Source organism: Equus asinus, chromosome 20 (genome assembly GCF_041296235.1).
Source record: "Equus asinus isolate D_3611 breed Donkey chromosome 20, EquAss-T2T_v2, whole genome shotgun sequence".
NCBI lineage: Eukaryota > Metazoa > Chordata > Mammalia > Perissodactyla > Equidae > Equus > Equus asinus.
Genome location: NC_091809.1, coordinates 61,282,744 through 61,310,643, shown reverse-complemented (window position 1 = coordinate 61,310,643; position 27,900 = coordinate 61,282,744). Strand labels below are relative to the sequence as shown.

The following is a 27,900-nucleotide window of genomic DNA, read 5'->3' as shown; positions in this document are numbered from 1 at the left end:
AAACTGCCCAGCATTGGAATCAACCATGGGGAGCCTTAAAAATTTGATTCCTGGGCTCCACCTCAGACCTGAATTAAGGTGGAATCCCCTGGGTTGACACCTTAGGAACCTTTAATTTTATGGAGATTTTTGGTGTCTGATCCAGCCTGTGGAAATCCGCTACTCTAAAGTATAGACTTGTGGTTTATGCTGCAGGAGGCGCAACTGGGAAGGGTACCGAAACAGGGAAAAAGTCTGTTCCAGAGGTGTGCTTTTGGGATCACCAGATCCCTGATGCTCAGTGTTTTGCCAAAGGAGTCACTAAAGCTGTAGAAGCCATGTGTTTGTAGGGAAACCTGGGCATTTATTGCCATATCACCCTTTACAGTCTGAAAAAAGATTTTGGTTTATGCAGAAGAAATTGATATATATCCTTAGAATGAGAGATGGTATTCACGGGCCAGTATAGATGCTGTGCAAATTTCTCAGGGATGAAAAAAAGTGGCTTTTCAAGTTAAACTCACATACAAGGTGTCACTTCATGCTGATACAGACTTTGGATTCTTTAGAATTCTCTACTAATAATATCTTCTGAGTGCAAAGAAGCTTATGGGCAGTTTAGTACATGCAAATGTGAATAAAATCTTCTTGTGTCCTTATTAGGCTTGTAAAATAGAAGAGCTTAAAAAAAAGAAACCACTTTGTGATATAATAGCTATACTACTAAGGAGAATGTGCTGAGCACTATAGTGAGAACAAAAATGCTGGGAGAGCACTAAAGCTGGAGAAGGGACCTCTGGCTGGAGACATCAGAAGATGCTCTGATAGAGGAGGTTATTTGAAGTGGGTCCTAATGGTTAAGTAAGATACAGCTTAGGCAACGTAGGAGAAGACATGGAAATGGGAAACTATAGGAATGTCTAGTAGTTTTCAAAGTGCTAAGTTAGAGATTAGAAGTAGTAGCATCTGAAGCTCAGATACTTAGAAAGGTACCTATGACCACATCTTGGAGGCCCCAAATCACTTGCAATATGGAGTCTGGGCTTTATTTACCCATTCAAGGTTTTTGAGTTGGATAATAACATAGTCAAAGATGCCCTTTAGGAATTTTATTCTGACCATTAGTACATATGATGAGTTAAAGCCATTTAAGCTGGGGAACTAATAACTAGGCTGCTATCATAGTACAGCAGAGATGAAGTGATATCCTTAAATGGGTATGGAAAAAGAGTAGAGGAGAGAGAGCTGCAGTATTTGGTGACTGGATATACGGAAGGAAGGATGGAAGATAATCCATCACTTGAGTTACTAGGAGAATGGTGTTACGAGCCCATTTATGTGTTTATATGTGGCCAGAGTATCTGGGGGGTGGAGCAGAATTGTGAGTTAGGTTAAGTTTCGAGATGCACACAAAATCCTCAAGTAGAAATTCTCAGGAGGTAGTCGGAGTTGGTAAATTTAAAATAGTGAGTTGGGCTGTGGGACTATGCCTAGAGCAGTGGGAAAGTATGTAAATTTCAGGGGAGCTAATTTGCGTTCAAAGTTTGACTCTGCTACTCATTAGCTCTATGACCTTGCTTATTATTTAGCCTCTATATTTCAGTTTCATTATTTGAAAATTAGGAGAATGGTGAGAGAAGATTTGAATGTTTTACTTGTCCCTGCCTCCTGGGGTATTGTGGGGATTAGAGGGCTATGCAAAGTGCGGGTACAGATAAAGTATCATATTTAAGTATCAGATAAATCCTCCTGCCCCCAGTTTTGCTGCTTTTCTTCTTTCACAAGGATAGGAGTACGCTGGAGTAAGTTTGTAGGCCTAGGGGAGAAGAGTGATGATGAGAGAAAAATGTAGCTAGAGTTGGGAAAGGGTGAGATTAGAAGCTTCCTGGGGAGTTGTTAGCTTTTGAGAGGAAGAGGGCCGCTTTACTGACACAGGCAAGTTGAAGAGAATGAATAAAGACAGTGTTGATCAGAGGGTCTTGAACTCTTCTCAGAGAAGCAGGAGGGCCATCTGGTATGAGTGAGGGCAAGTTTGGGGCTGGGTTCTTGAGAAAGGAGAAAATTCTTTTTAGATAACCACTGTGGGAAATAAGATTAGGAGTAAACTAGAGTTGAATGAAAGGATTGCCAAAAAGCAAGAGCAAAGGGGTTAGATAGCTTGAACTCTTAGTGTCCTCGTGGGTGTGTGAATTACAGCGGAGAGAAGGTCATTGGAGGTTAAGAGGTTGTGGAAAAGAGAAGCTGGATATTCGACAAGGAAGCGGATGTTGAAGCTTCAGTAGGGTGGTGGCGGGAGGATTGGGTGCAGAGGAGGAGTATGAATGGGTGCCTCAGTCTTTGTGGAATGTGAAGGAGTGCTGGGAGGTCAGTTCCTAATGGCAGTAAGGATGGGGGGTGCGTACTTGGTGTAAGTGGTTGTTTGTCAGCAATAAATTACTGATTGTTCCCTTTAAGACAGGATACTTGGCGCCTGATTACCCTTTGAGCACAAACAGCTCTGGGACTGTTTGCCTTTAAAGATGATAAGCCTGTTCTTTCCTGTAATGTAGCAGGGTAGTAGGCTGGCGCTACGTGGTTTTTTTTTTTTTTTTTTCCTCTTCCTTCTTTGGCACTAATGGTCTGCTGGAAGAGAATAGACTTTGGAATCAAACAATCAAAATTAAATACCTGCTTCTTCACCTGCTAGCTGTGAGATCATGGGACACGTCACTTGAGCAGACTGATCCTCCTTTCCTCATTGGCAAAATGAAGATAACACCTACTTCAGCACCTCATATCATTGTGTGACATTCAATGAGATAGTAGAGGTGCTCCAAAGTGTGAGTGGTCTACACCTTGGGAAAATGGTTTCTGAATTGGGGATTATTTTGGCTTTGGAAAACAGGTGAAATATCATGAAAACAAAACAAAACGAAAACAAGGCAGTATCACAATAGCACAGTCCTTCATTTTCTAACATGTAAGTTTGGAAAGAAAACAATAAATATATATGACTTGCAGACTATGCTGTACACAGCAATACTTACTGCGTTAACGTAAAGTCTCCTAGTGAAAGAGTGTTGCTAGAATTCAGATGAAATTCATTTGAATTAGTGAGGAAGTGTCATGAAGTCAGGGAGAAACCAACTGGAATCAAGCTTTGGAAGTGTGTGAAACTGAAAGGCTGTCTTTTTATATTTGTGTGTATTTATTTGCCAAAATTTAGCCTTATGTGAATTTTATATATTATATACATATTATATAATATGTATAAGCCCAGTATACATATATAGTGAGTATATTAGAACTCTCAAACTACCTTGTAGTTTGGTAATTTCAAAGCAGGTATTACTAAAAGGTCCTATCTCAGTTCAGGAGAGTATATGAAGAAAAGAATGTTAGTTACGCAGTCTAGAGTTATTTCTGTGCATCCATGGTGACTTTCGTCTTGGAGTTACAATTCTTCTCCATTTTAATAGGTAATCCTAACAATCTGTGGCAGTAGTGGTAACTCTCTTTTACAGGTGAAGCCCCTGGCTCACAGAAGCTGTCTGTCTTCTTTTGAGTCCAGTTGTTATGCCAGTGAGGATAAGAGAAACCAGGCTGAGTATCCAGTTAGACCAGAAAAGAGTGGAAGATTGACAATTTGGCCACAAGTTCTGAATCTCAGCCCAAATATGAAGTGGCAGGCAGTGTTGTGACCCATGTTGACAGACCAGATTAAAGTATAACACAGGTTAGTGCCTGAGGACCCATGGAATGTCAGAGCCCAGGTGTGGAGGGGAGCACTAGGAACAAGTGTTGGGGAATTTACAAGGAGACTAGATTACTGGTCATAACCCCTGCAAAGGATCTGGGTAGTATGGGGAAAGGATAAACAGGACCAAGAGAAAGCAGAAAGAAATCGCTTGATATTAAGCCAGTGAATTCCAAAGTGGAGATTCTGTCCATGTGTCCTGTTCAGAGTCTGGATTGGCATCTGAGTACTGAACAGACGAAATGTGGCACAGTTGATGGTAATAGACAAGTGATGAAGCAGAGATGAGGCAGTTCCTAACTCTATGCAGAGCACCTGGTCAACTTGATAAAAGTTTAATTTTATGACTGTTTTCATTTGTAGGCTGTGCAGTTCTTACTGTTCTTTGATGCTTAGTTGGCAAACTATGCTATAATATTAAATAACTTTTTATTACTAAAATAATATCTAATATGCTCTTCCAACATGGTACATCTCATATTCTCCAAAACCTGATTCACCTGAAGGCAACATTAGGATGCTTTGGTAGGATATAAAGGAAGAATTTCAGTGCAAGTTTTCAGAGACTTGTTTTCAAGATTAATCTCCTTTTGATTTGAGTTTGCAATTAAATACAAAAACTGAGCACCAGAAGGACATTGTGGAGAACCCAGTTTAGTTACCTCAAAGATAAGTAAATTTCCATGTAGTTCTTCATGAGACCTTGGATTCCAAGTGGCCGTGAAGTGTTAGAAGAAAGGTTATGCCTCTAGTACTGGGGTGTATTACAGTGACTTGCCAGCATTGGGCAGTGGGCCTGTGACTTTTTATTCTGTTGGTTTAGGAAGGAATTTATTTGCAACTGGGCATCCATGGAGCTTGAAGCCACAAATGGAGTGGAAAAATCTTATTTAGTGTTGTGGCTTCCAGAAAAGAACTAGACTTTGTGGTTTCAGATAATGCCAGTATTGCAGACAAAGTGGACAGCCCATCAGTGAGGGTGTTGTTACCAGAGACACACAGTATCTGGTGGGAGAGTTGGTGTCACTTTTTATATCAGTCCATCTGTTTGCCGTATTTGTTATTTAGTGTTTTAGTATTCAGGAATACCACAAGCTGATTGTGCTGCTTGCTTTGTTTTTGGGTTAAATTGTTTCTGAGCCAAAAGTTTCCATTGAATACTTCAATCAGTATGCTACCTTTGATCTTTTAAATGTTCAAAGAATTCAAACACCCTCAGTGGGAGTTGCAGGCATGAACTGCTCATGTGATTCCCTGTTAGATCATAGCATGCCATGTAGTGTAATGTTGGGTGTCACTTGCCTGTGTATGTTGATTCGACTCCTGTTTTTCTCAGTGTGGTCAGATCTAGAGGATAAGACAAATTCACCTGCTCTGGCTCATATCCTCAGTTAAGTGTTGACGTTTTACTGCCTTTCTCCTACTCTTCCTGAAAAGTCAGTGCCAGAAGGATACTAAGAAAGAACTTGACAGAGCCTACATCTCACACCCAAATAGAAAAATGAAGACTGCTGGGGCATAATCTGGACTTATAAAATATGACTGCATTAGTTCAATCCGGTTTTTATAGACTTTTACAGGTTTTCGTGTTTTCCTTGAGATTTAACCAAGTCTATAATCCTACTGCTAACTCAGTTCTCTCGTATTCATCAGCATATCTGAATGTCATAAGTGATTTGCTGTCTCTAATAAAGTGAAAAAATGTGTTGTTGACATAATTGTCACTGAATTTGTGATCTGTACTTTTGAGTATGTATTTAGGTTTGAGGAAAGACTCCTGGAAGAAATATTTAACACGTAATTGTCTGATTATGATATAAATGTTGGTTGGATGCAAGAGTGACATGCTTTCTCAGTTCTCCTCCTAGTTGTAAAATCTGTAAAGCCCATGCTGAGATATTGTTGAAACACTGAATAGTTTGATGCTTAGTATTTAAGGTAGTTAAAGTTATGGCAACAACGACCAGGGAGTAATTCTTTTTATTCTCTCTCATTGGTATTTCCAGACACTAAACAGGTTTTCCACAGTCAAAAATAGGGTGAATTTAAGCCTGCTGAAAAGATTAAGCTAGGAAATAGATATTTTACCCAGTTCAGGAATGTTTCAGAATTTATGATATTAGTAAATATAGAAGCGATTGTGCTTCCTCACTGTCTAGGTATAATTCAACTGCTGTCTTTGTGCATGTTTATACTCTACGACCTGTCATAAATACACCTGAAAAATATATTTCTTTTGTTCCAAAAGTGTTTTTCCAATATCACACTGTGGAGATAAAAAGGAAACCTATAGCAAAATTCTGGACCTCAATAATTTGTTGGAAAGTTAAAATTTATCCACAAAACTGTATTTTGATTTCTCTCCAGTAATCTCATAGTCCAGATGGTCAGGAAGGGGAAAGATTATTACTGGTGAATACAGCCAGGAAAGTTTCATGCAGGTGGCAAGAATGTGGATAGCCAACATAATTTTCCAAAGTATCTGGCCTGTCCTTTTCATAATATTTTATGACGCCTAGAATAAGAATTGGTATGTTTCTCCTTATAGAGCAAATAGACTGTGGGAATGTATTGTTAAACTCATTAATTCATTTTTAACGATCATCTATTGAAAGCCCATTGTGTATTAAGTATTGTTTTTGGAATGCTGCTCTCACTAAATCAAGCTCCTGTCATATTGTCTAGGTACGGTCGAAATCTGTAATTGCAGGACCAGCTGTTATATTTGACAATAGTTTGGACTCTCAAAGCAGATAATGAAATGGTTACTATTTATGTAAATATTAATATTGATAAATAAAGTATGGAGCATCACAAATAATTGTTTTTATAAAAGAAAGTATTTGGGTATTAGAAATTTGCATGTAATAAAAAAATTTTCAGATTTGCTTAAGTAAAGTTTTAGAAGAAATGGTTCGAGCAGTCACAAGATCAATAACTTTTTATGTAAGGCACTGGGATGGGTGCTGGGGGGTCATTTTGTGTATGTTTTGCGCCCAAGGTCTGGTGGAGAATGGACTCCTTCCAGTTTTTGTGGTCTCTTAAGGCATTTGTGGGTCCCATGCACCAGAAATTCTAACACCGGCCTCTCATCTTTAGCTAGCTGCTGAGGTACACTAGGTAGCTTAGATCTGACTGACTTATGACAGAGGTTCCTGTTAGACTTTGAGGGTGGGGCAAGCGGGGAAGTGACTGGCTATCCCATTTTCCTTCTGTGTTATGTTTTGTTGTGCTGAGTAAACTATTAATGCAATACTTTGACATCATTATAAATAAAATTTAGGGGAAAATATTAGATATGGGTTTGAAAAGTTAGTAGATTGCTGTCATTAATTCATGAAATAAATATTTAGTGTTCCTGGCTTTTCATTTTCTTATAGAACAAATGATGACCTTGAATATCTTCTTTTGGACCAAGAAACATACACTTCTGTGGAACCGAGACTATAATATATAAAGACAACAATCTTAGTTTTTTGAAGTCATTTACCTGAAAAATCAACAAAAGACAAAGAGGGAATAAAACTTACTGTCAAATTGGGGCAGACCCAGAAAACTGCTGGAGGGAAAGTCGTTTTTGTTGCAAGAAACCAGACATGGAATTGCTTTTGCATGTTAAAATTTTTCTTCTCAGACGTTCTCATTATAATCAGCTATTATTATGCTGAGTCTATAAATAGTATTTATATGGGAAACAGACCGGAAAACCATTCAAGTAAAGCAGAAAACAGCATCATTCATTTGTGGACAAAGAGATACAACAGCAAAATGAGAACCTGAGTTTCCTTACTTGTAACCAAAATCTGATTTAAGGCTACTCCACAATTTACTCTTGGAGTAGTAGTTACCTTGGGGAAACCTGTGGACTTCTGCAGTCATCGTAGTAAAATACTGCCTGGGACTACTAGGCACTATTACATGGGCCGGTGATCATTTTCTGGGTTGACCAAGTGGGAGCTTGTAGTGTAGCCCTGCCAGTCTAAAATCAAGCTATATTTTTATTCCAGAAATAGCTGTCAACAGGAATCTATGGGCTAAGTATTACTTAACCCTTTGGGAAAATTAATAATATATGATCTATGCCCTCCCTACAATTTAGGCTAGTAGGAAAATAAAGTATTTGTAGCATCTTTTATTTTTCATTATTTGTTTTAAAAGTTACAGATTTATTAGGCTTAACAAAAACTAGCAGTCTCCTGTCTACCAGTTCCCACCACTTAATTCTTAATTCCCCAGAAAGACCACTTTGAACTTTTAGCCATTTCTGCTATTTCTTTTGAGACCATTATTATCTTACTGCTACTTGATTTTTTTTTCCAGCTTTTAGATACCATCTTTTCACTTTCTACTGCTGTCACACTATGTCTTGAGTTCAACTGTCTTACATGCTCTTTTCCCCTATTCTCTCAATAGAGTTAAAACTTAATTTTGGCAAAATCCATTTTTAATGTTTGTAGTACAGTGACTTTGTACATGTTACAACTCAGCTATTTCTTTCTTTTCTTTTTTTTTTTTTTTTGGAGCAACATTAGCCCTGAGCTAACAGCAGCTGCCAATCCTCCTCTTTTTGCTGAGGAAGACTGGCCCTGAGCTAATATCTGTGCTCATCTTCCTCTGTTTTGTATGTGGGATGCCTGCTAAGCATGGCTTGCCAAGCAGTGTGTAGGTCTGCACCCAGGATCCAACCCGGCAAACCCCAGGTTGCCAAGGCGTAATATGTGAACTTAACCGCTGTGCCATGGGGCCGGCCCTCAGCCATTTCATTTATTTTGATTGTGTTGCTTGTATAGCTTTGTTTACCGAGGAGATAATAATTGCCTTTGAATTTTCTTTAAAAAAAAAAATATGAATTTCCTCTCATTACATTCAGATATGTCAGGATATTGATCTGTTCTATTTACCTTTCTCTGGAGACATTTCCTGGAGCCCCTAACCTGTTCCTCCAATCTAAACAAGATCCTGTCTGGACCTTTTGCACGACTGTTGTCCTGGAATATCTCTGTGCTGTCCTGAGAGTTCCATTTACTGCTCTGCTATATTGGATGTTTTATTTCTAGATTCCATATCCTCTTCTCTGGATTTATTCCCATGTTTTGTTAGAGTGCATTATCCAATAGCTTCCAGTAAAAGGAAGCATGTAGGGGTAGGTTTTCTGTTGTTGTTTGTTGTGGGTTTTTTTGATATTTATAAAAATGTTGAGAGGCATTGAATAGAAATCTGGAGTTAAAGTGTTTCTTATACAGACTTTCAAGTACTCTTTCTATTTAGATCTCCTCTAATTTCTCATTTTCATAGGACGTGCTACCTCCAATTCCTGTAGCCCAAACTGACCCACCTCTTGGCTTCTTTCTCTGTAGACATGTTAACATTGTCTTCCATCATCTGAAGTTTTATTGCCATTTTTTTCAGGCTCGCCAATAGAGATCTTCTGTGGCAGTAGATAGCTGCCAGAATGATCATAGAATACTTTTTTTTAGCAAAAGTACAAAAATATAATATGCTATCACATACTCCAGTTAAGATTTTTGATATATTTGTAAAATGTTTTTCTGTTCAACTTTCTTTTGTCAAAACTGGGCAGTATTATTGCAGTGATAGTTATTTTTGCAGAAATTAGTCTCATTTTTCTAAACGTTTAAAAAAAAGTTATACTTACTCTAATGCCATTAATGTGTTTATCAGATTAATCTGAGTCTCCCAGGTAATCCTGTGATTTCTGTTTTGGTAACTGAATAAAACCCAGTGTGAAGTAATCACAGGGATAGCGTTTCAAACCAGCTTAGTTAATACAAACCTAGTAGTTCTGAAAAGAGAAAAGAAATCCTAGATTGGAATTTTGAATTCTTGAATTGAAAACATTCTTTCTCTTTAGAGTTCTGTTGATGAGACTTGATTTGTTTTCCTCTCTTCCCTGCCTTTATGGTAGGCTTTATGCTAGACTTGCTACACTCCCGGTCTCACAGAATGTTTGCAGTATTAGTGTGGGTGAAGGAAGAGGTGGGGAGCCTAAAGAATTAAGGATGGGGAGGGAGAGTTCAAAGCTTAAATAAAAATAAATCTTGCATTCACCTTATTTGTTTTGTTAGTTTTGTGATCCAAACATTCTGACTTTAGTTAATAATCCATATTAAGCATAAGGTACAGGAATTGATGTGGACGAATTACTCTTTCACAGTTGCCACTTGGGACTATGCAGTTTTTTTTCCCAAAGATTTTATTTTTCCTTTTTCTCCCAAAGCCCCCCAGTACATAGTTGTGGGTCCTTCCAGTTGTGGTATATGGGATGCCGCCTCAGCGTGGCGTGATGAGCGGTGCCATGTCCGCGCCCAGGATTCGAACTGGCACAACCCTGGGTCACCGAAGCAGAGCGCACGAACTTAACCACTCGGCCATGGGGCCAGCCTCCATGGGACTATGCATTTTTAAGAATATGATACTGTAGCTCCCTGTTTATTTTTTGGGGGGTTTGTTCTCCCAGTGTTTCTGAATACTTGATCCTCTTCCCAGGCCACAGCAATATAGCTTCAGATAGTTTTCTAGAGCAGTGCTTTCAACTTTAATATGCAAACGGATTGCCTGAGGAGCTTGTTAAAGTGCAGATTTTGGGGTGGGGACTGAGAGTGTATATTTCTAACAAACTTCCAAAATGCTGAGGCTGGTGGTCCTTCTGACCACGCTGACTAGCAAAAGTCTAAAATACTTTGAGTATGGGAGTAATACAGAATACAGAATCTGTTTTTAAGTATCTATAACTGTTGAACTTCTAGGAAGAAGTTAGTGGGAGACCTTGCATTACTGACTGCTCCTAAGTACATCTAAATAGTATTGGATTTATTGCTTCTTATTGATCTAATACATTTTTCATTATTTGTAGGATTCTGTTTAGAAGTGATTCCAATACTGTACTTTTATTTATTGATGTGTTAGTTTTATATATATTAAGTGTATAAACTATATATAAACACTATTCCTGTAGTGTCTTTGAAGGAAAAACATTATACTTGATACGTGCTAAACTTCAATTTGCAGCACACTGACATATAGCTGTTAGTCATTGAGCTCCTGTGGTATATACTGTTTTATGCTTATAAACACATAAAACTTCAGAATATGTACAAGTTTATAACTAGCTTCATTGTAATGTTTATTCCTGTGCAATTAGATATTAGCAATAAAAAAAGGTTAATTCTTTTTTTTTTTAATTTATTTTCTAAATAGCTCAGTCACTTAAGGAATTTGCGAGACTACTCATTGCAGTCGAAGAAGAAAGGAGAAGACTGGTAAGTGTATTCCCCGTTTCTTAGGAATGCTGTTTTGTTTGGACGTATTAAAAGGAAGACTAGACCTTCTGAATTAGACTTAGCCATACCAGACCTTATAATTTGGTGTACTATTGTGAGTATGATGTCACTGTTATGAGTATGTACTATTGTGAGTATGATGATCAAATATTGCTTGTAAGATGTACCATTTCTATTTATTTCGTTTGTTCAGCAGATGTAAATTGCGTTCATTTTGCTTTCCAGTTAATTGTTCTGAGAATTAAAAATATTGAACAAACTGCCATTCAGAAACCCACTCTAATTGAGCAAGCTTCTAATAACCTTAGTGTTATAATAAAGACACAAGTATTAAGGACACTTCACAGAAGGAGCAACTAACTTGGCTAGGGTGTTAGCAGGAGACTTTCTTGAAAAGCAGGAGACTTTCTTTCTTGGAAAGACATTTGAATTGGGTCTTGAAGGCTGAAAGGATTTTGCTGGGCTGGGAAGAGTGAGGAAACCTTCTAGCTTGATGGATTAATTTCTATGACAGTATCAGAGCGTAATTATTAGTAATATATTTATTCATTCACAAATATGATTTTGTAGCCATTGTGTTCAAATTTCTGTGAAGGCCCTTCTCTGTGCCCCAGGTTTCCTATTTGTTGAGAAAAACAATATATATCCCAAAGGATTGTTGTAAAACATTTGTAGCAGCACCTGACGCATAATGAATCAATGTTGATGGTGATAGAGATGTTGATTGTCAGTTACAGTGAAGGTTACAGACTTGTTTAAAACATCATCTTTGATATCACTGACTTCACCATCCTGTTTGGGAATTATATATGCAGATAAATAAAATACTTAAGTACGGACTAAATGTGCTAGAAATGCAGCATGGTTTGGTATCATTTGCTAGATGGATAAGGAAGAGCAATTTGAGGAGGGCGTCTTTAAGGTGGCCTTAGTGATAGGGAGCATTGGATGAGGTAAGGAAGAATCACACAAGTAGGACGTGGGAGTCATATAAATGAACTTGAGCAGAGGCCACAAGGTGGAAGGAAGTACTGTGTATATTTGTAGAATAAGGCAGGTGGTTCTTAGAAGGTATTGGAAGATTGATTGGGAGTTTTGGCGATATGCGGGGTTTAAGAGCTGGGCTAAGAAAGTTTTGATGTTTGTTATAGGCAGTGGGAAAATTGCTAGAAGTTTTGGAATAGAAGATTGAGAGGCTCAAGATGGGATTCAGGAGAGATTAATTTGGCGGCCATGTGAGAGAGAGATAAGATGGGGAAGAAATGTCGGGGAGATGGGTGACCATCATTACGAAACGTCAGCCTACCATGGGTCTGGTCCCAGTATCAGAGAGACAGCCATACAATGTGATCTGTACTAGATACATATAAGCCACTATGGGAGACTGACCCTTTCTGGGGAGGTCAGAGAGAGGTAACTTTAATTGGAGGTGGACTTTTATTGGAGTCTTTAGGCTAATAGGACACTGTTTTAAGTGCTTTATATATAATCCTCACTCTAGCTCTATGAGCTACACAAAAGAAGTCCAAGTTCCGTGGGGAGATATGGGCAGTATCTGTGCTTTTGGCCCAGAAGTGGAGCTGATGACAGAAATGGGAAAGACTGGTGATATAGATGTGCAAATGGAGTTGGAGATGGCATGGAAGCCAGGGGAATAAACTATTCCTGGTTGAGTGAGGTTGTGATTCAAATCCTGTGCAGATAGTTCAAGAGAGTGATAAACCAAACTAGCATGGGCTATATTTTTAGAACATTTATTAGTTTAAGTAATATGAGAAAGTGAATTGTAGGTTACAGGAGAAAAAAGAGCCAAGGGAATGTTCTTAAAGCACTGAGGAGGCCTGCAGGCACCAGGGGAAAAGCTCTTCCTCGCGCTGGGAGAAAAGGAAGAGAGGATTGGTTAAAACATAGGACTTTGCACAGTAAGTCAATTGGTTGAACAGGTGGATAATAGTGTTAGGAAAGAATGGACATCTGCTGTGAGAGGAGTTTGTAGAAATAGTTTAAAACAGCCACGAGCAGGTTATACAAGAGAAAAAGGACTACTGGTCAACAATAAAGGCTGTTGAAGTTAGACATCATAAATATGTCAAGGAAAGACTAATTACCATGCTCTCATAGTTTTTCTAGCAAAACCCAGAACCCTGCAATGTGAGCAGCAAGAACAGTATGAAGGCCAGATTCAAATTGGTGGCTGGCACGGAAGACATGGTGCTAAATTATAGGGACATGATAATGTGAAAATGGGTCCTGAATGAGTATAGTGATAAATGAGGCAGGAGGCTATTGATAGCGTTCGATTAGAAAGCAGAGAGGGCACGCATGACTACTTAGTTGTGCTGAAGGTTCACTAGAATAATGGAGATTCTAAGAGAGGACAAGGAAGTTGTGATCAGGAGTGAGAGTTGAAACATATGCTGAACTTGGCGGTGGAGCTGGAACAGATAATGCTGAAGTTAGGATGTGGCTATGCAGGGAGATAGACCTTAAAAATTGAGAAAGCTGGGCTCAGAGGTTTGGATACTTTATGAGCAGGATCTTGAGATCATCCAATATGATGACAGGATTAAGTATAAAGTTCAAGGAGAAGAAATGACTGAGGAACGTGGTAGAGTGTCTTATAAGCAATGGAGATGGAGCCTGGACCACCAGCTTTTAGTGTTTAAAAGGTCTTCACTTCTGCCGTCAGCCATGTTTCTCATGTTAGGGCAAGGAGGAAATTCTGCATTCGTGAGTGAAGTCATATTGTGGGTTTTGCTTGCTTTACCTGTTTCAGAGAAGGTCTGAAATAAAGAATGTAAAACAGTGAAGAAAAATCTCTATAGATAAAGCTTAATGGATTGCATTTCCGCAAAGATTATATAAGAGGAGTCAAACATATAAATCTAAATATTGGAGTGATTAATCAGTCATATGATGTTACTACAACTGAAGGCATAACTGGTAGCAGATTTTGGGCAAAATGTGCTGAGGAATTTGTGTTTTAAAAATTAGTGCTCATTTAGAAAGTGGAATATTTTAAGTGTTCTAGGAAAGTGTAAAGGAGTTCTATAATTGATTATAAAGCCACTTAATCATCCTGTTATTTCAGTAATAAATCATGACTTATTATGTATTAATTAAATTTGACCGAAACCTAAGTGATTAAGCAAAAATAAAATCTCAACAAGATGAAAAAGGACACAATAATTTAAACATATTCTCTTGTTTCCAATGATTTGACATACTTTGTAAGATGAATACATCCTCTGGGTAACGTAAAGACTATTTGCAGAAAAAGATCCCAAAGAAACATTGATTTTTAGAAATGGAACCTCCTCTTAGCTCCTTACAAACTTTAAGTATTGAGTTTTTAAAGCATATTCTGCTAAAGCCAACCAAAAATGCATAGTAAAAATGAAACAAAAAGTGACTCAAAGTGAAAGTAATAGGAAATACCCATTTTAGAAACTTTCGAGGGTATAGATTGTCCTGTCTCATACTTCTTACTCGAAAAACCATCTTCCGTGATGCAGCATTTTCTAAGAAGTTGATTGACACCTGCCATCACGTGGCTACACAAGAACAGCCTTTTAACGACATAAATATAAGAAATAGTAACGCTTTGTAATGGCCTTAGTAAAATGCTTATTACTTACAGTTAGAATATGGTATTGATAAGTGACATAAGCTTTTCTTTTTTTTTTTTTCAAATATGTCTTTATTGGAAATGTTAGCGTTTTTTCCCATAGGATGCAGCTCTTAAATTATTTTGTTTAGAGATGTCCTAGATCAGATGTGCTGGTGGCAAGACTCGGAGACTGGTCCCAAGGCAAAGAGAGGCTTCTAAGCCATGTAAACATCATAGTAAGCTTGCTTCGGTCTCTGTATCACCAGAGACTGCTCTATTTTGTTTCAGATCATAGCTGACTCAGTGGAGCAAATGCTACCATTTTAGCCCAGACTGTTCGAAATTAATTTGAACGAATACTGACATACCAAGAGAACCCCCTAGGGAAGCATGAGATGCTCAGGGAGGCCTTCTGAAAGAGATCTTGGTAACCTCTTCTTTGTTGTTTGTATTGAAATACTGAATTTGACTCTTGCTTCCAGGCCTTTGGTCTTGACATTCCCTCTCCCTGAATCCCTGGAACCGTACTCCAGCCCCAGTTCCTCCCTTCTCAGTACTCTCCCTCCTGTTCCTTTTTCTCTATCCCCACTGGCTTGCTTTCTGCTCTTCCTTGTGTGTCACTACAAGTTCTTTTGCACTGGGACCTTTGCTTGCGTTTGTCACTTCCTCTGTCTCGAACATCCTCATCCCTGTCCTCTCGTGATTGGCTCCATCTTGTCATCCATACTTCACCCTGTCTGTCTCCTCTGGGGGCCTGCATTTTCCACGCAGCCTAAATTAGTCCCCTTTAGTCCTTATATATTGGGACAGAAATAGTTGCTCTCGTGCAGCTTGCATTCTCCTGGGAAGAAACAGACATTAAACAAATTATGTTTGGTGGTAAGTGCTAAAAAGAAAAATAATGCAGCTGGTAGAAGATATTGCCATTTATTGAGATGAAGGAGGAGATGGGAAGAAATAGTTAAATTTTGAATCTATTTAGGTGCCTACTGGATATGTAAGTAGCCTTGTCTAGGCAGCAGCTGGATATATGAGTCTGGAGTTCAGGGGAGCAGATGGGACTAGAGATATAAATTTAGAAGTTGTCAACATGTAGAGGGCATTTAAAGCTATGGGAATGTGTGAGATCACCCAGTCTGTGAGTGTGCAGATAGAAGAGAAAAGGTGGGAGGATTGAGCCCTGAGGTGCAGGGAGTCCTGAGTTTGGTCAGGTGAGGTAGAATCAACAGAGGAGATTTAGATCAGTGGGAGAAGCAGCAGAAAGCTGTTGGGACGGGTTGCTCAAAGTCCCATTTCTTCGCTTGACCGTAGTAGAGAGAGAAGACAATAATAGATAGAAGCTAATAGGATGTAGACCCAGTGGCTGCAGTGTGCTTCAGGATAGAGGGTCCAAATTACCTGATCCACCTTGTGCTGCTCCTCTACCCCTGCCCCTGGGCCCCTCACTTTCTGGGTACTGTGTCCCTGACCTTGACAAATGTGTGGGTGTGGGTGTGAATGGAGATTTTTCTTCTTAGCTATATCTTTGTCGCCAATTGAGGAAGACTCAACTTCAGAATATTTTAGATAATGCTTATCTTGAACAATTTATACAGATGGACTTATTTCTTATAGTTTTCATTTTGATTAATATAAGAACTTTTTTTTTTTTACCATTATCACCCACAACATTTAACATTCACATTTGACCTAAGTTACAAATTTTTCTTTAGTTTTTTGGGATTTATATTCTTTGTATTCAGTGCCCAGATTAGTCTTTTTTATCTTTATTATTTATATTTATATAAAATTCATATTTATATCTCTTTTATCTTTTATTAGTCTTTTTCATTATTTTGGGTAATGAAAGCACTTTCCTGAAATGGGCTAGGTGTCTGGGTATAACTTTGGAATAAAAACATCGTGAGAGACTGGTAGGGAAATTTATAATCTTAATGTTCACTTCCTTTATAAAGTATTAAAAGCTCTATTTTCCTTTCTTACACTTTTTAAAACATAAGCAGTCCTACATAAGGGTTAATAGGGGGCAAAATCAAAGTAGTTTTAGATCTTTATTTAAAAAAGGAAAAATGAGGTCCAGCTTCATGGTGTAGTAGTTAAATTCAGCACACTCTGCTTCAGTGGCCCAGGTTCACAGGTTCAGATCCCAGGCATGGACCTACACTACTGGTCAGCCATGCTGTGGTGGTGACCATCATATAAAAAAAAGTGGAGGAAGATTGGCACAGATGTTAGCTTACAGCTGATCTTCCCTGGCAAAAAAAGAAAGAAAGAAAAATATATGAGAAACATAAGTTATTTGGTTATTGACATAAGATTTTGAGTCTTATGAGTCTTAAGAGATTTAAGAAATATATCTGTGGTGCCCAGTACCTTAGATACTAGTCATATGTGGCTATTGAGCACCTGAAATGTGTCGGTTACTATGTGGTTTGGATTATGTTTCTACTGGGAATCACTGCTTTAGATGGTAACAGCTGACTCTGAGCAGTTTCAAGGTACCAGTCACTGCTACAGTTGCTTCATATTTTTAACTAATTTAATCTGCACAGCAACCCTCTGAGGTCTATGCTATTAATACACCCATTTTAAAGAAGAGAAAAACTCAAAGGCACAAAGCTAATCAGTGGTACTGTGAGGATTTAAGCCCAGCTTGTTGGACTCCAGAGCCTTCACATAATCCATAATGTTACAAACTAAGACCCTGTTTTAATTAAAAACTGCATAATAACAATAGCAAACATGTATTTTTAATATAGTATATGAGATGCTGATTAAGCACTTTAGGTGTATTTCAGTATCTTACAAAAACTCGAAGAACACGGGCATTATACATTTTGAGATTAGATTAATATTCAAATTCTTCATCATGTTTAAACAGGCATATATTTCAGCAGAAACTTATTCCATCAATCCATTGACAGTTCCTGTATCAAATTTTGGCCTGTAAGAGCCAAAAATGTTCAATAAACCTATTTAAGTCTTTTTTTTTTTGCCCCTCTGAACCAAGGATTCACAAAGTTGGAGAATTTCTTAAATGTTGTTGTCCTTATTCTGTTGATGAAAGATTTTGCTTTAATCTTTTGCCATAAACTTTTGCATTGGCCATCAGTAGGTGATATTGATTAATCTCTGAGTTTCTGGCAGTGATGCTGTTATAGGCTTAAGACCAATTATCTGTGAAGTCATCTAGTTTCTCTTATTGTCTCAGATATGCCAACATTCCACATACATGAGTATGGATCATATTTCTGGTATGTCTTAGGTTAACTTAGAAACAAACTCTAGGTATGCTGGCCTACGTACCAAGATTTTTGTATAGTGATTTCATCTGAAATTTTAGGAAAATAAAACATCTCAATGTTGTCCACGTACAAAGTTCTGATGATGGTGTTTATTGTATTATAGAGGCCTCCCATGATTTCCAGTTATCTGGTGAAATATGAAGGTAGGATTGAGAGGTGGCGGATCACACACAATTCATCATGACTGCACCCAGAGTGGATTTTACTTTTTATTGGCAATAGTATTCATTAGTATTTTTTAAAGTGCGCAAAGTGCTTTTATATATATTTTTATTTGATTCTTACAACAATCTGAAACTAAGCTCAGACTGTAAGTGAGTTACTCCAGGTAACACATACCACTAGTAGGTGATAGAGCTGAATGTGAAGGACTCAGTGTCAGGTCTTCAGACTTCAAGCTCACTGTTCTGTTATATCCTGTGTCTTCTCTTTTTCATTTAAATTTTAAACACGCTGAGGACAGAATCCTGATCTCCTTTGTACTCTTTCTTTCCTTGTTTTCAGAACACCTACTATATATAATCTTGGTTGTCCAAAATTTAGTATAGTGCTTAGCAGTGCATACAGAAATAGAAAATGTGGTTGTTGAGAGTTATCACAGCTTCCTATTTACCATTTCTCACTGTTTGACTTAATTCTTTAAGGTAAAGTCTAATAGAGAAATAAACTTTCTTTGAGTAAAATTCATTAATTTAGTGTGAAGAACTTGAATAGGGTAAGTGCTAGGATTTCAGAAAATAGTTCAAAGTGTTCATATTTGTGAATTATGTCTTTTGATTCTATAACTGAAAAAGACTTAGGACATTTAATGTCAGCTAGAAATGTCTGTCAAAATTCTAAAAGGTCTTAAAGTATAGATAGATTGTAGGGGTCGGACAGTGAAGCCTATCCTGGCAGACTGCCTTTTAGGCATTTCACTGCTCGTTAACACTTCCAGCCTAGAGTATAGGAAAGGGAGTAACAGGGAAAACAGAGTCCATTGTGGTGCTCTTTACTAGCCCTTGGAAAGGAAAGAAGCTCGTGCTTTCCTTAAATTAAGGTAGTATGCTATTAGAAGTTCTGCTGTCATGGCTAGAAATCAGCAGAGGGAACTGAGGTGGCACTAATTTTAAAATATGTTTGTATTTTTGTATATTAGTTTTATTAACATTTGGATGTGAATTTTTTTCTTATGATTGATGCCATAAATCTAGCAATTTGACATATTTCATGGGTATATGTCAAATTGCTAGATTTAAAGATTTGTAAATGGATATTTGACAATAAGCATCCAATCTTTATATTTTCCTGTTTCCCAAGACCCCTTTATTTTTTTAAGATTAACCTTGACTATATGGAAAGATTTAAAGGGAACTTTTCCACCAGATAGTGCTATTTTAAAAGCAGTCAATTTAAACTAGTATACTTGAATAAAGAACTTTCACATTCATTTTCTTTTTTTTTTTCTTCTTTTTGCTCTCAGCATATAAACTGTGTTGAAAATGTCTTTTTCTTAGTTTTGCTACTTGGCATGAATCTTTGAGTGTTAAGGTTTTTGTTGCTTATGGCTGTAAATATTTTAGACACAGCAGCTGTGCTTCCTAACTCTTTCATCCCATCTTCAGTTCTTTTATCCTCTGACTTCGCCATTTATCCCCATTGTATAGGCTTTATCTTGGAGTCTTATAATTGCATAGCATGTTGAAATATTTCTGTTTTTACCTTTGCACTTTCAAAAATACGTTTACTCCGCAGTGTCAGCCATCATTTTTCTTTGGTACAACTCGGGACGTACTAGTCTTTAGTACATTTATAAACCATGTTTTGATGGTTTTAAAATTTTTTTTGATAGGAAGCACAAAGAGACTTTGATATTATAAAAAGTAAATGTATATAAAGTCATTGGGTAACTGATTCCCCCTCCCAATTTTTTGAGACCTGGATGGGGTACTTAATTTTTAAGGGCAGAGAAAATAAACCTAAATAGACATAAGGTAGACTAGAAAAGCAGCGGTGAAAGGTATCGTGAAGGGAAATTTTAAATAGTAAAGCTATGAATGGTTGGGAAATAGCAGCTGATGGACCGACCAGATATTCAGAAATAAGAAGTTGATATATTTTTCAGTAAGCAAAATGTTTTTGTCTTTGTTTGTGATTAAACCATAGAGTCATAATGCTCATGCACTGTAAGAGAAATTGTGAATTTAATTACCATCAAGATAAGAGAGAAAGCGTTTTTAATTAAACTTTTTTATTTTGAGATAATTATAAGTTCACACACAATTATAAGGAATAATACAAAGAAATCTGTGTATTCTTTACCTGATTTCTCCCAATGGTAACATTTTTGTAAAATTATGGTATAATAATTTATTACATTTTACTTTGTTATAATACTAAATAAAAGTAACAAAGTGTTCACAAAATTGCCCTTTGTCCTAGAATCAGAATTCATAACTCGAAGACAAAAGTGGGTTCTTACCAAGATGCCTTGTGTTACTTCATGCAATTTGCTATTTGTGTGTTACCTAGAACAGTTATTCATTAGACAAACAGAAAATTGATTAGGAAGACACTGGGGCATCTCGTTTATCTGTGGGAAGGTCCATGTCGCATGTGGGATTTAGGGACAGCCAGAATCACAAACTCTGAGGCTTCTGAGAGGATTTTTCTCTCTGCCTTTGCTTTGCTTGTCAGCTTCATTCTTTAAGTTGGCTTCTTTCACATGTTGGCCAGAAATGCTCCCACCATACCTCACAGAAGTTGTTTCTGGAGGGAGCCTGTCTCATTTCCCGTGGTAAACTAAAAAAAAAAAAACTTTAACAAGTGCTCTGATTGGCCCAGCCAAGGTCATTTAAAGACCCTTGACCAATCACCCAAGACCAGGGGGACGGAGTCTGTTGCATGTGTTTCTCTGACTATCAGGACTGTTTTTAGAAACAAGAAAGTTATTGTGATTTGGATAATCACCCAACTCTTGTCTATTACAGCATAGTAGTGGCTTTAAGAAATTTCCAGTTAACATGGTCATTTGAAAAGAATACTATGATAGTGAATTGTATGAAATTTTAAAGGAATTAGAAAACATTATATTTATTCATCCAAACATTAGAAACATTCACTTTAAAAATCAGGAATCAGACAAGAATATGAGCTATTATTGCTTAAATTCAGTATTGTTTTGGAGGGCCCCTGGTCTGTGGAGTAAAATAAAATCAAAGACATAAAAGATCTGACTTAATTTTGTTTCTTTCATTCCTTTTTTTCTTTTCTTTCTTTCTTTTTTTTTTTTGGTGAGGAAGATTGGCCCTGAGCTAACATCCATTGCCAATCTTCCCCTTTTTGTTTGAGGAAGATTGGCCCTGAGCTAACATCTATGCCAATCTTTCTCTGTTTTTATATGTGGGTTACCGCCACAGCATGGCTTGTTGAGTGCTGTAGGTCCGTGCCCAAGATCTGAACCCACGAACCCAGGCCGCCAGAGCAGAGTGTGCCACACTTGATCACTACACCGCTGTGCTGGCCCAATTCTATCATTTCTTGATGTGATTTTCTCACATAGAAAATCCTAAATAATCTACAGACACCTTATTAGAAGTAATGACAGTCTAGCCAGGTTGATAGATATAAATAAATTATTTCTGCACATCACCTCAAAAAATTGCAACAAAAGGATAAGATACTTAAGAATAACTCAACAAAAGATGTGTAGGATTTGTATGTGTGAAATTATGATGCTTTATTTTAAGATATTAAAGGAGAGCTAGGTAGAAGACCAATAGAGAATGATTTTAGCCAACATTCCTTTTCTTCCCACCCAACTAGACTAGACAGGAGAATTTACTGTAGCAATCTAGTGTACAGCAATTTGATTAACTTCTTACTAGTATAGTGGTAAAACACAGGCTGGTCCTGAAGATACTATGTTTCCTTTTTTCATTTGGAAAATGTGGTCATCCTATGAAGACCTTACTTTAACCATGTTTCCAAACTTCTGCCAAACCTTTGGATCTTTAAGATATTTTCAAAAACAGAAACACTGCTGTTTGAAAAACTGATATGCTTTTCATTTGTATAACCATATCTAACTACCTTGGTGGCAGAAAAGTGCTCTACATAGTAATTACTGCATTTCTATTTGTCTCTCATGGCAAAATAAAATATTCCCACTGATCTGAGACTTTTAATTCTGTTGACTTTATGTTTCACCCACAGTATAATTTATGCTCATCATACATAACAGAATACTATTTAAGTGATGCACATGCAATGTGTTTTCCATAGTCTGCGTGAAACCAGAACGCAAAGTTGGGAAAGTCTTGATTCTAATTAATTGTTGACATCAAGTAAAGCACTAAGCTCTTCAGAGTTTTTTTTAATAAATGAAGAGCATTTTGTGTTTCCCAAAGTGTAAAATGGAAACCACCAGCAATGTGTTAGATATTAAGTGCTGTATGAATAAACATCTTACATTTTGTTAGTTCCATAATTATTTTAATATATATTGAATAAAGAACAACTGCAGATTTAATGGAAATTATTGCTTTGTCGGAAGCTTAGTAAAAGAAGTGGATCAATTTATAGGGAAAAATGTAGGACATGGGTATGGCCAAAATCATGGAAGTGGGTATGTGGGTGACTGAAGTTGGGAACCAGTGGAATAGGTGATATATGTGCTTTAAATATCTTTGATTTTGATTATCTTCTGTGACTGATACTCTGCTGGACATTGCCAACAACCAGCCTCCGAATTCACCACCTCGTTTATGGAGCTTATATTAAAAAAATAACTATACCCAGAAGCTATCTGATTTCTCTTCAGTTTCTTCTGAGAGAACAAGACTTTGTATAGTGAACACATTAATGATAGGTTAAGCCAGATTTGGCTTATATTGTATGCTCAAAGATTGAAGCTGTCCATTGTAGAATTTGGGTACTTTTATAGCAAAGCAGATGGTAGACCAGTATGCATAGCAAACTTATGTAGTTTTCTAAAGTGAAATAGTTGGGAAAGAGAGCAATCATTTATTCCACAAATATTTGTTGATCTCCTCCAGTTCCTGGAGAAGAAGATATATACATATATATATATATGTATACACTGCTCTGGAAAAGGAAGATAAAGGAGGATAGGTAGTGGAGGGGGTGTAGGTATGTTTTAATGCAGGGTAGTCACAGAAGGCCTCAGTGATTAGGTGTCATTTAAGCAGAGACTAGACAAAAGGAACAGCAGTTAGTCTTACAGATCTCTGGTCCAAGTGCTTTTAAGATAACTCAACTCAACAGCAAGTGCAGAGACCCTGAGGCTGGAGATTGTGTGAGGAACAGCAAAGAGGCATATGTCATTAAAGTGTGGGAGCAAATGAGAAAGTGGGAGTGTGAAGAGTATGTAGGACCTTCTAAGGAATTGGACTTTTGCTCTGTGGAAGGGTCTTTTAGACAGAAGTGACTTGAACTGATTGAGAATCTTAGAGGATTACGCTGACCGTTGTGTTATCTAGACTATAGAGGACATGGCTGGATGCTTATCTCCTAACTGGGGGTACCAGTAAGGAGGCTATCTTAGTTATTTCATAGGTAAGAGACCATTATTGGCACCAGGATGAACGTGATGAAAGTGATCAGATTCTGGGCTTATTTTGTAGGTGATACTAATGTAATTTGCTGACTGATAAATATGGATTGTGAGAGAGAGGGGGCAACTATGCTTTATACACAGGTTTCTCTACCTTAGTGCTATTGACATTTTGGGCCAGATAAATTTTTCTCAAGGGCGTCGATCCTGTGCATTGTAGGCTATTTAGCGACATCCCTGGTCTATATACTCTTCATGTACCCCTCCCCTTCCCCCTGAGTTATGACAACCAAAAATGTCTTCGGATATTTTGTTCCCTGAGGGTCAAAGTTGACCTGTTGAAAACCACTTATCTGAGGGTCTTGCCGGATGGGATCCTGAGATGGAGTGATCATGGGGTGTTAGGTGGGGTGAGTGTTCTCAAGAATTTCATATCTGACATGTTAAGTATTACACAGTCAACTGGAGCTGTTGAGTGAGAGTCAGGGGAGAGGTCAGGGCTGGAAAAATAAATTTGGAAATCATTAATGCGTAAATGGTATTTAAATTCACGTTTGAGGTTGGATGAGATTATGCTGGGAGTGAGAGTGAATAAAGTGATGAGGTATAATTGACGATCGTAAATTTGAATTTTGAGTCAGTGATTCCGAGAAAATACCTAGAAGTGAGGTTAAATATTAATATCTTAGTGTTTTTGTTTTTTTTTTAAGGATTCACCCTGAGCCAATATCTGTTGCCAGTTCTCCTCTTTTTTCCCCCATCCCCAAAGCCCCAGCGCATAGTTGTATATTATAGTTGTGACAAATAGAAATGGCAAGCAATAAGATATATTGGAGTATATGAGGAACCCATTTGGTGTAAACCTAATTTGGCCTGACTTTTTTTTTCCCAAAAGGGCCTGACTGTGACCGTTGAGCACGCATTGTATGTCTGCTTTAAAACATTTCCTATGGCAAGAACAAATGGCCTTAAGATAAAGGTGCAACTTCCCCCCACGCTGGCATTTCCTTAGGGATAAGCATCTTTCCTTAGGCTAGGAACTGATTGCTGTGCTCACCTGTGACCACCCAGCTCAAGACAGCAGACCTGCCATCCTGCTGTGTTCACCCATACAGCAGACCTATCTGCTGTTTCCATCAATCACTGTGCAGACAGAGCAGTCTTGAGACTATTGTAAAAGGGACATTTCAATCCTATATGAAACATCCTATTTGGGGGTATATAACCACTCTGTGCATCCCACTTCTTCAGTGCCCTTTCTTCCTTCAGGAAGAAAGGCCCTGGGCCATGGTCCTCAGATTTCAGCTCAGAACAAACTCTCCTAAATTTTCATTTATAGATTGGTTATGGATTATTTTCGTTGACAGTTGTAAGTCCTTCTAGGTCTCAACATGAGCCGCTGCAACAGCATGGCAACTGATAGGTGAGTGATGTGGTTCTGCGACTGGGAACTGAACCTGGGCTGCCCAAGTGGTGAGAGCACGGAACTTTAACCACTAGGCCATCAGGGCGGGCTCAGTGTTTTTTTTGTAGCTGGTAAAATGCACATAACATATAATTTGCCATCTTACTCATTTTTTAAGGGTACAGATTAGTAGTCAGTATATTCACGTTGCTGTGCAACCGGTCTCCAGAACTTGATCATCTTGCAAAACTGAACCTCTATACACATTAAACAGCTCTCCTGGTCCCCTCCCCCCAACCCCACGCAACCATTGTTCTACTTTCTGTTTCCCTGAGTTTGACTACTGTAGATACTTCATATAAGTGGAATCGTACAGTATTTTCCTTTTTGTGACTGGCTTTTTTCATTTAGCGTAATGTCCTCAAGGTTTGTCCATGTTGTACCCTGTGTCAGAATTTCTTTCCTTTTTAATGCTAAATAATAATCCATTGTACGTATATAACACATTTTGTTCATCACTCCATCTGTTGATGGTTACTTGGGTTGCTTTCACCTTCTGGCTATTTTGGACAGTGCTGCTATGAATATAAGTGTGTAAATAGCTCTTTGAAATCCTGCCTTTAATCTTTTAATTTGTTGAGGAACCACCATCCTGTTTCCTATAGAGGCTGCATTATTTTGCACCCCTGCCAACAGTGCACAAGGGCTGCAATTTCTCTACATCCTACCTAACATTTGCTCTAACACTGTTATTTTCTATTTTTTTGGTAGTACCCATCTTAATAGGTGTGATAACTTTGGGGTTGACATTTGTTTTTAGATGTAGTTGTGGGCGATGATATATGCTTTATGTCCATGAATTTACAAGGTTAACAGACAGTGAGTGTTTCAAAGCAACAGGAAACCACTATTTCAGAAGATGCTGATACACACCATGCTTTGTGGTGGGGCAGACAATGTCAAAACATGAAAGAAAATTTTTTACTGTGTGTTTTAAGTTGTTAAATGATTAAGAATGATGATCATTATAGAACAAGAGTCTAATCTAAAGTATGTTTATACAGTGGGTAATTTAGCCATTCAAAGCTTCATTATTTTAATTGGCAACAGTTAGATAACAGTAATTTCCTTCACCTTTTGCTGTTCTTTTCAAGCAAAGCTTTAAAAGGTTTTACTGCCAGCCCCAGATAAAGCAGGCCATAAAAATAAGTTTGACATCTTCATGCAAACGTCTCTTTGTTGTAACTGGAGCTTGAATGGGAGTGAAATGAGCCACCGTGGGGGATGATAAAACCAGGAGTGTAGGCAGCTTCATAGAGTCTGATCATGGCCTGTTTGGGCCTGTGGTGTCACATGGAAGGGTAGGCCTAGAACAAACGGAAAATAAGGCTACAAGAGAAACAACCATTACGCAACACTGGCAGAGTTCCACACTGCCAAAGCCTCAGGACACCTGTCCCATCAGAAGTGAGTCAGTCAGTGGGCAGGAAAGAGATGGGGCCTGGCGCTCCCGAGCAGAGTCATTTACAGTTAGAGGAGAGCAGGGATTCTCGATCTGGCACTGTTGACATATTGGGCAGAAGGATTCCTCATTGTGGAGGACTGTCTTGTGCAGGATGTTTGGCAGTGTCTCTGTCCTCTACCCACGCAATGCCAGTAGCAGACCTCTGCCCCAACGCTCCTGCTTGGGACAAGCCAAAATGTCTCCAGACATGGCCAGATATCCCCAATTGAGAACCACTGGACTAGTGTATTTACTGCGGAGCAAATTCTAGTGTATCCAGTTAGGGTATCCCTTAACGTTATCTGACTTATTATAGATAATTATAGATATAGTGCTTATTGGTCTTGTCTCCTAGACTTAATAATCTCTCAAGACAAAGCAGCCTCTTGTCTTGATTCTTTTTAGTACCTAATGTTGTCCATTTTATAATATGTTGAAGCTCAGGAAATGGTTGCTGAATTGAATGCAGATGAAGTATTTGTGCAAGTATAATCTTTTCCAACTTGATTATAAATTTCTTAAAGTCAAATAGTAGTTTTTACATACTTGTATAACTAATGTTGCTTAATCCCTTCCTGTATGTGAGATACCGTGTTAAACACTTAGCTTGCATAGTCTTATTTGAGCCACATATCCACTGTATGAACTCAATTCTGTTATTATTCCGATTTTATAGATGGAAAAATTGAGGCCTACTTATCATTGATGTTTGTAAGTAGCAGAACTGAAAACCCCGCATGTATCCAGAAGTGCAGCCCTAAACCTCATGCAGGACAGCTTCTTCAGCTGTCTCCATCCCCAGCAATTCGCAGGGCCTTCATGAGGTCTTTGTTGAATGAGTACTGATAGTTCATGGAACCGAACCAATACTGTAACCATCTGTTTGTAGGAATGTCATGTCTGTAGGAATGTCATCAGAGTTCCAGCTTGGCCTGTCTTCCGTTTCTTTCCTACTTACTACTTTTGTGGAACGATAATTTCCTAAGTTACAAACCATTCATATTGGCTCCAATACACTAAGGACAGGTCTAACATGGGGAGACCATAGGAGAAGGGTGTTACATTGCTGGAAAGAAGCTAGAAGTGCCTGCTGATCTACCCCTTAATGTGCTTCTGTCTGGTCCTGCCATCCTATTTCCTCCGGGGTTATCTGGATCACTTCCTTTAATTTTGTTAGCTTCTTGGCCAGGACCAGTGTGTGTAAATGAAGTCACCATTAATCTATTACTCATCCATTGTCCTTATCATCTGATGGCCTCTGTGCTATGATAAGTATGATAGGAAATGAATAAGACAAGTGTCTGCTCTTGAGGTGCTGAGTTATTGGTGGAGCTGTACGTAAACAGCATCAGTAATGCACCAAATGATGAAAGTTAGAAGAGAGTCACAGGTGAATTGTTATGGGAATTCAGAGAAGGGAGAGAGACTTCTAGCTAGAGGGACTTAGAAAGGCTTTGTCGAGGAGACAGCATTTGCACTAGGTCTTAAATGTTAAGTGCCAGCAAC

At 38.1% G+C, this 27,900-nt stretch overlaps 1 protein-coding gene across 2 annotated transcripts in view; it reads left to right on the top strand.

Annotated features, from left to right (window-relative positions):
* ARHGAP42 (Rho GTPase activating protein 42) overlaps positions 1-27,900 on the top strand; it is a 261,928-nt gene that overhangs the window by 78,489 nt on the left and 155,539 nt on the right. For both annotated transcript variants that reach the window (XM_014842478.3, XM_070490390.1), the window contains exon 3: positions 10,934-10,995. In XM_014842478.3, the coding sequence (XP_014697964.1) occupies positions 10,934-10,995 (62 nt within the window). The remainder of the gene's footprint in view (positions 1-10,933; positions 10,996-27,900) is intronic.